The following is a 7,933-nucleotide window of genomic DNA, read 5'->3' as shown; positions in this document are numbered from 1 at the left end:
GCAAAAACCAAAAACCCCTATAAAAACTATAGATAGATTGGATTTTTGTTAGCTTAGTTGTTTGCATGATTGTTGGTTTTGTCATTTCGTATAATTAGATTTTTTGTGTTTGCCCCTAGCTTAAGAATTATTTTTTGTCAAATTGTTTGGATTTTTTGAATTTGAAAACTTGATAGCCTTGGTATTTTTTTAGTCAAGTTGGAGCTAAAGTTTGTTGGAAGCTATTGAACATCTTACAATAGGTACGATTCTTTGCTGAGACTCTTGCACATCACGAGGATTATGGGTTCACAAGCGCTTCATGTTGCACTTGTTGTTGGATACACTACACTTAGGGGTCGTCTTATGATTTTATCAATTACTTCAATGCCATGGGTTGGGTTGATGCATGTTTTGCACCATCATTGAGCACTAGCACGGCACGAGGCCCACTGCAATTATATGTAGTAAATCTTAGATACATGTGCACTTGAGAGAGCACCTTTCATTGAGCACACATTGTATCTTGCACGTATGAGAGTTGGGATTTTCATCACCAAATTAAGAATCAATAGTTGAGTGGGAAAGGTTGTTGGGTGAGTTGATAGTCGTGAAGGATGCCTTCAGTTGTGAGATGGGTTGTTTTCCTTGTCAACATCATGAGAACCATATTTTGTTGAGAGTCAATGTGAGATTTTGGTGGTGTGGAGCGGAGTACAATATTTGTCTTGTTGAGTGATGAGAGAAGAGATAAAGGATTTAAATATTAAGGAATTGTGTTTGCACGTTGCATGACGCACGGGCACATGTAGATAGGCTACGCACTATTTTGTTCTAGTGCATACATTTTTTTGTGTGAAGGCTTAGGGGCCCTTCCATTGTTATCCAAATTTGTGTATTATGAGAGGTGAGTGGAGGGTCACATGCAAGTAAGCGAAGACTTGTCCTGTAATTTGAAGAGTTCGTGGACACAAACGTTTCAAGTGTTGTAACTTCTTTAAACAAGGTATGAGGATTTTTTGCATTAGTTTTTTGATGTTCTACCTAGTGTGTATTTTCGATGTTCTTAGAGCTACAAGAGGCATAGTTATTGGATTATGTTCGTGTGGTGGTAGTGTTGCGTTTCAAGAAAATTTGAAAATATTTGTTGTGAGTTGTCCTTCAACAAAGTCAATTCCCTAACCGACACTCCTTAACATCTTGTTTTTGGGTCGTGAGAGAGATTAGCCTTCGATCACCACTCGCTAAACAGCGCCATGGGTTGATATGGTTCTAATGAGAGTGAGCTATGGGGTGATGATGATAGGCCTTGGTGATGCGGTCTACATGGTCGACTGACCCATAGTGTCATAGGACCTGCAACACCCTATGCCTAGTGTTTTTTTCGCTAGTAAAGATGAGAAAAGTGAAAAATAATATGTGGAAAAAAAAGAGAAGCGAAGTTGTCATACGATAAACTTTGCTTCCCTCGCAATATCCCTTCGCATAGCACGAAGCTATCGTGACATGCAAGGAACACTGGTATATATTGATAAGGTTGCCAACTTGCCATGTTATATAACACGAGTTTAACCAAAGGCTACCTTTAGGCTAGGGCACGCTCACCTAGCAGGCTACTGCAACACATAAGGAAGAGGAGGAGAAGAAGAGAAGTAGAAGAAGCGCGAAAATTCGCGCGGGAGAAGTGAATGATAGGCTTCTGTACTGGTTTGAAGGTGGGAGCGGCCCTTATTCAATCTCAGAGAAAGCGGCAAAGGTCAGCTTATAGGTAGAGGCACGGACAACCAGAGAGAGAGAGAGAGAGAGAGAGAGAGAGAGCCTGTCTGCCTGCCTGCGCTTGCACCCGACCTTGCATCATGTATGTTATCAAGCGAGATGGCCGCCAGGAGTCCGTCCACTTCGACAAGATCACCGCTCGCCTGAAGAAGCTTAGCTACGGCCTTAACGCCGATCACTGCGACCCCGTCCTTGTGGCGCAGAAGGTCTGTGCGGGGGTCTATAAGGGGGTCACTACCAGCCAGCTCGATGAGCTTGCTGCGGAAACGGCTGCTGCTCTTACTGCCAGCCATCCTGACTATGCCATTGTAAGTGCTGACATCTCTTCCTTCCACTGGTGTAAGTCCGGGCACTTGCTTTTAGGCTCTAGATACGTGGTGCCTGTCGACTGTTATAGAAGTTCAAATTCAGTGCTCTTTGACACATTGAAGTGCAATAGGCCAATGTAGGTTATACTTCTGCATCTTTACTATTTAAGATGATTTTCCTTACATGCTATACATTGGTTTTTGCTTTTCAAGCTGAGATTGTCAGTATATTTGCTGCCATCTTATGATTTTGAGCTCTACTTAATTTGGGCTCCTTAGAGAGCCCCCTTTCCTATTATCCAGATGCTGTCACATCTTCTGTTGTGCTCTCAAGGAGATATGTTGCTGATCCTTGTCCTTTCTTTTGCAGCTAGCTGCAAGGATTGCAGTCTCTAACCTCCACAAGAATACTAAGAAATCTTTCTCAGAGACGTAAGGCCTGCCTTAGGAGAAGTTGAATTCTTGTGCTGTGGGCAATTGTAAGGTTGGAGATTATGGAAGGGGAATCTAAAAGTAGTACGTGACTGTTGCAGGGTGAAGATCATGTACAACCATGTGAATTATCATTCAAAGCTACCAGCTCCTCTGATTGCTGATGATATATATGGGATAATTATGAAAGTGAGTACAGCAGTTTTGGTTTTTATAATCAATGCTATGTTCTTGTAGGCGCTTCTAATTTTGAAGTTACATTGCTTGTAGAATGCTGCAAGACTTGACAGTGAGATAATATATGATCGAGACTTTGACTATGATTATTTTGGTTTCAAAACTCTGGAGAGATCATACTTATTGAAGGTCAATGGCGTTGTTGTTGAGAGACCTCAGCATATGCTCATGAGGGTATCTATAGGAATTCATCATGAAGATATTGAAGCAGCTATCAAAACATATCACCTAATGTCTCAAAGGTGGTTCACACATGCTTCTCCCACATTGTTCAATGCTGGAACACCTAGGCCTCAGGTGATTCTCACAAATTGTGAATCACTGGATAGAGGAATTGTATTTCTGGGTTTCAGGCAAATGAATTTATGGCTGTGTTTCTTCTTTTTGTTTCTTTCCAGCTAAGCAGCTGCTTCCTGCTCTGCATGAAAGAGGATAGTATTGAGGGCATATATGATACGCTCAAAGAATGTGCTATTATTAGCAAATCTGCTGGTGGCATTGGTCTTTCTGTTCACAATATCCGGGCAGTAGGTAGTTACATCCGAGGCACCAATGGGACATCTAATGGCATTGTTCCCATGCTCCGAGTGTTCAATGACACTGCTCGGTATGTAGATCAAGGAGGTGGCAAAAGAAAAGGTGTGTTTCTCTGCCTTGTTAAGAATGAGAGGGTAGAATCCTCTTTGACTGAGTGGTTAACTAAGATGTCTTTGGTCACTTCTAGGTGCGTTTGCAATCTATCTGGAACCATGGCATGCAGACATTTTTGATTGGTTGGACTTGCGCAAAAACCATGGGAAAGTAATGGAGCCTTTGCCCATGTAGGTTTGTTTGGATTGTGGCAGTTTTGCGTATCTTGCTCATCATCTATCTGTTGGCTGAATAACAGGAGGAAGCAAGAGCCAGGGACTTGTTTTATGGGTTATGGACTCCAGATTTGTTCATGAAACGTGTGCAAGACAATAGCATGTGGTCTTTGTTTTGTCCCAATGAAGCACCTGGGTTGGCAGATTGCTGGGGTGAGGAGTTTGACAAGCTTTACACACGCTATGAAAGTGAGGTATGTGATAGTGCTGCTTGTAGGCAAGGTTGAGGCTGCAACTAAATATCACGTAGTAAATGGTTTCTTTTCTTCATACAGGGAAGAGCTAAGAAACAGGTTCAGGCACAGAAGCTATGGTTTGCCATTCTGGAAGCACAAGTTGAGACTGGCAACCCTTACATGCTGTTCAAGGTATGCCGTGTTTTTCTGCAGGCGTTCTAACTGTTCTATGAGTTTTGAAGTTGGCCAAGCTATTTTCTGTTGTGTCTGCAGGATGCCTGCAACAGGAAGAGCAATCAGCAGAATCTTGGCACCATCAAGTCTTCTAACCTCTGCACAGAAATAGTGGAGTTCACTAGTCCAGATGAGACTGCTGTGTGTAATCTAGCTTCCATTGCACTGCCTAGATTTGTTAGAGAGAAGGTAAATAAGTGCTTGTATCACTATGGTGGAGTTACTGAAAAGATGACTCATGCTCTGCATTACTGTCTGTCTGCTGACGCCCAACATTTTTCTGCAGGGTGTTCCATTTGAAGCCCATCCTTCCAAACTTGTTGGGAGCAGAGGTCATCAAAATCGGTACTTTGATTTTGAGAAGCTGGGGGAGGTCAGTCTAAGTTTCTTTACTGCTTTATGCTTGTAAGATTACAATTATGTGAATGGGTCCATGAATATCTAGCTTTCTTGTTGCTTCTTGTGGGAATTCTAATGTTGATGTCTCTGCAGATCACTGCTACTGTTACAGAAAACTTGAACAAGATCATTGATGTGAATTATTACCCAGTTGAGACGGCCAGGTGCTCAAACCTCCGTCATAGACCAATTGGCATTGGTGTTCAGGGTCTTGCTGATACTTTCATTTTGATGGGAATGCCTTTTGACTCTGAGGAGGTAGGTGTTTGCCTATGCGAGTGTTCTATTGCTAGCTTAAGGGTGTCCCTTATTTTTGTCCTTTAAAATGTAGGCCCAGCAGCTTAATAAAGAGATTTTTGAAACAATTTATTATCATGCACTGAAAGCATCAGCTGAGCTTGCTGCAAGAGATGGGCCATATCATACCTATGCAGGAAGTCCAGTTAGCAAGGTAAGAATGCTGTGGGCATTTAGCTTTTGTTATTCTAATATATGTAGGTGTGAGTTTGATGATTGCATTTGACACAGGGTGTCCTTCAACCTGATATGTGGCAAGTGGTACCTTCAAATCGATGGGATTGGCAAGCCTTGAGAAAGATGATATCTGAGCATGGGGTAAGGAATTCGCTACTAGTCTCTCCTATGCCAACAGCCTCAACAAGTCAGATACTTGGCAATAATGAGTGTTTTGAACCATATACCTCAAATATATACAGCCGAAGAGTACTCAGGTATTTACTAAGACTTGCAGTTCAGATGTTATGCTTACATATGCCAAAGGGACAATTTGTCCTAATGCTCTTTTTGTACTGGCCTTTTCAGTGGTGAATTTGTGGTTGTGAACAAGCATCTTCTGAATGATTTGACTGACATGGGACTTTGGAACTTAGAGTTGAAAAACAAAATTATCCACTATAATGGCTCCATACAGAAAGTTCAGCAGATTCCTGATGATTTGAAAGCAGTTTACAGGTGAAGTCTAGTTTCTTATATGCTGGAGTCATCTTTGGGCTTATGTAGCCTCAGCTGGAATTTATGACTAAAAATTGTTAATTATTATTTTGGGTCATTTTATGAGGAAATGTTGGATTGCTCAGGACTGTTTGGGAGATCAAACAGAGGACCATTGTTGACATGGCTGCAGATCGGGGTTGCTATATAGATCAAAGCCAAAGCCTCAACATACACATGGATCAGCCCAATTTTGGAAAGCTGACCTCCCTGCACTTTTATACGTGGACCAAGGTAATTAATAGCTGATGTCTATTTTTCATCTGATATTGTGATGTGTAGGAATAAGTCTCATAACATGTTGCTCTGCAGGGGCTGAAAACTGGTATGTATTACTTAAGAACAAGGGCAGCTGCTGATGCCATCAAGTTCACTGTTGACACTGCAACAATCAAGGTAAACTTGTCATATCTAACTTCAGGCTTCTCACAAGTGTTCGATTTGTGCTAAGCAATGATGTACTTTATCAGGAGCAATTAAGCTCCAATCAATTTAGGCTTATCTCAAGAATTCCTAATGCTGCTAAATGATAAGATGTGCTGCAACTATATCAGGAGTCTCCCAGCTCTGAGGTGGAGGATGTGGAGACCAAAATGGCACAGATGGTATGTTCAATTGAGAACAGAGAAGAATGCTTGGCCTGTGGAAGCTGAGTTTAGAGGAGCTTGATACTTCAGTCCTGACATTAAAGCCAAAGAAAGGAGCTTGCAATGTTTTCATCTGCAAGGGATTCCCTGGAAACTAGACATTTTACTTTGCCAAGGTCCTGCTATGGACTGCCTAACATGATGGGTGGATTCTCAGCCACCAATTTCTAACCTTGCCCACTGAAATTCTTACATGACTACATTCTATCCTCATTGTAGATTAATCTGAGGCCTGTTGTAATACATACGCTTGTGATGCTTATGAATACAAATATATAATGGAGATTTATTCAAGTCAAACTCTACAAACCTTGTAACTATTTTGTATTTCAATATTTGAATAAATCAACAGCATAATCACTCACCAGCAGTATGTGATTCTCTCTCTCCCCCCCCCCCCCTCCTGCGCTCTCTCCAGTAGGCAGCTTTATCGTCGTCTGAAGTTGAGCATATTAGGATGGTGCAAAGGAAGAGGAACAAGTCAGCCATGTAAAATGTTAAGAGTGTTGGAACTATGGTCGACTTGGCATGTATCAAACAAATGTGCAAAGTACTAGGAACCCTAAGGAAAAGTTGATGTAAAATGCACTGAGTGGTATTACTTATGTATCAAGACTATGTTAAATGTAGGGCATCTTGTCGTATCACGTTTGAATACTAAGCTTTCAATAAGAAAGGTGAAGGTGACATGAATCGACTTCAATGATGAAGAGCAAACATGTCTTAGGGAAACTTATTAAAAAGATTAGCATACGTGCATCAAGATCCAACAATTGGAGTTTATTTTCACAATGCAACTAAACCGTACAAATTATCTTTATACTAAGAAAAGTGCCAAGTTTCCTATGATAGTAGGAACAAGGAGTATGTGGTAATGTTTTATGTGCTTCTAAAGTCCCAAAGATATGGGAGAGGAAGTCTTGTTGGCAAGAACTTTCAAGCACTAGACTAGAGTGTGATATTAGCTAAGAGGTGGAAGGGTTTAAAGTTGTCAAATGTCAAGATCATTGACATGTCAAGATTGGTGAATTTCACTAAAAGCAATCTTAGCTTATCCACAAGAGTTAGGCAAGCAAGCAATCTAAATGTGACATTAGGTAAGAGGCATAGTGGAAGGCTTCAAGTTGTTAAATGTTAAGATCATTGTGACTTTCACCAAAAGCAATCTTAGCTTATCAAGGGTCAAGCAAGCATGCAATCTTAGAATCAATCCATTAGGGGAAAGGTAAGCAAACAATCTTAGGTTCAATCGTGAACCTAAATGAAAAGAGAAGTGCTTAAAGAATTGTACAAAGCTTAAGAGAAGAAAGGAAAGCTACCTTATAAGTGATGTTAATCCCCAAGGCCTTATAAGTGATGTTAATACCTTATCTTTGGAAAGAATAAAAATTGAGTTATATGGAATTCCACAAATGATCCAATGTACGTAGCTTCCACTTCCTTATGAGTGCTAGTAGTTGTGAGACACACACACACATACACACACACACACACACACACATTCTGTCTCCAATTCCCTAGTCCCTCTTTTTACCTCCCTCTACATATACTTAGGGCATATCAAGGGTGGGTCATACCTAGGGAGTCTAGACTCTCCTATGATTGGACATGTCTCCTTGAGTCACTTAATACTTTTTTTTTTCTTTATACATAATTCCCCTCCAATGCCAACAAATCATCTAGTTCAAATAAGGTAGAGAAAGCACTTAAATAAGGAAGATACTAATCACACTTATTATCTCTTACCTTGGTAGTTGATCGATAGAAGACCATGCCATTCAAGAACTACTTAGATTGGACTTAAGATTCATCCATTACACTTCTTATAACTTTCCATGATCTCCTTCATAAATCCTTTTTTCTCATCG

At 40.8% G+C, this 7,933-nt stretch overlaps 1 protein-coding gene across 1 annotated transcript; it reads left to right on the top strand.

Annotated features, from left to right (window-relative positions):
- Positions 1–1,546: 1,546 nt before the first annotated feature.
- On the top strand, positions 1,547–6,422 carry RNR1 (ribonucleotide reductase 1). Its single transcript, XM_087682640.1, has 17 exons — positions 1,547–2,063; positions 2,434–2,495; positions 2,597–2,684; positions 2,766–3,029; positions 3,131–3,371; positions 3,457–3,533; positions 3,622–3,792; positions 3,874–3,966; positions 4,048–4,197; positions 4,295–4,381; positions 4,501–4,665; positions 4,739–4,858; positions 4,936–5,138; positions 5,230–5,379; positions 5,505–5,652; positions 5,731–5,814; positions 5,973–6,422. The coding sequence occupies exons 1-17, from the start codon at positions 1,836–1,838 to the stop codon at positions 6,069–6,071; spliced, it is 2,430 nt and encodes an 809-aa protein (XP_087538766.1). The 5' UTR covers positions 1,547–1,835; the 3' UTR covers positions 6,072–6,422.
- Positions 6,423–7,933: the final 1,511 nt, after the last annotated feature.

Source organism: Lygodium microphyllum, chromosome 8 (assembly GCF_053477565.2).
Source record: "Lygodium microphyllum isolate KBCC chromosome 8, Lygodium_microphyllum_v1.1.10, whole genome shotgun sequence".
In the NCBI taxonomy this organism is placed as follows: Eukaryota; Viridiplantae; Streptophyta; class Polypodiopsida; order Schizaeales; family Lygodiaceae; genus Lygodium; species Lygodium microphyllum.
Note: the sequence above shows the minus strand (reverse complement) of the source record. Positions and strands in the feature narration are given on the sequence as shown.

Bases quoted from the DNA above. Each gene is read 5' to 3' on its own strand.
- RNR1 (XM_087682640.1), top strand. From the start codon at position 1,836: ATGTATGTTATCAAGCGAGATGGCCGCCAGGAGTCCGTCCACTTCGAC. The intron at 3,793-3,873 runs GTATGTGATAGT...TTCTTCATACAG, and splicing joins ACACACGCTATGAAAGTGAG to GGAAGAGCTAAGAAACAGGT. The intron at 4,666-4,738 runs GTAGGTGTTTGC...TTTAAAATGTAG, and splicing joins TGCCTTTTGACTCTGAGGAG to GCCCAGCAGCTTAATAAAGA.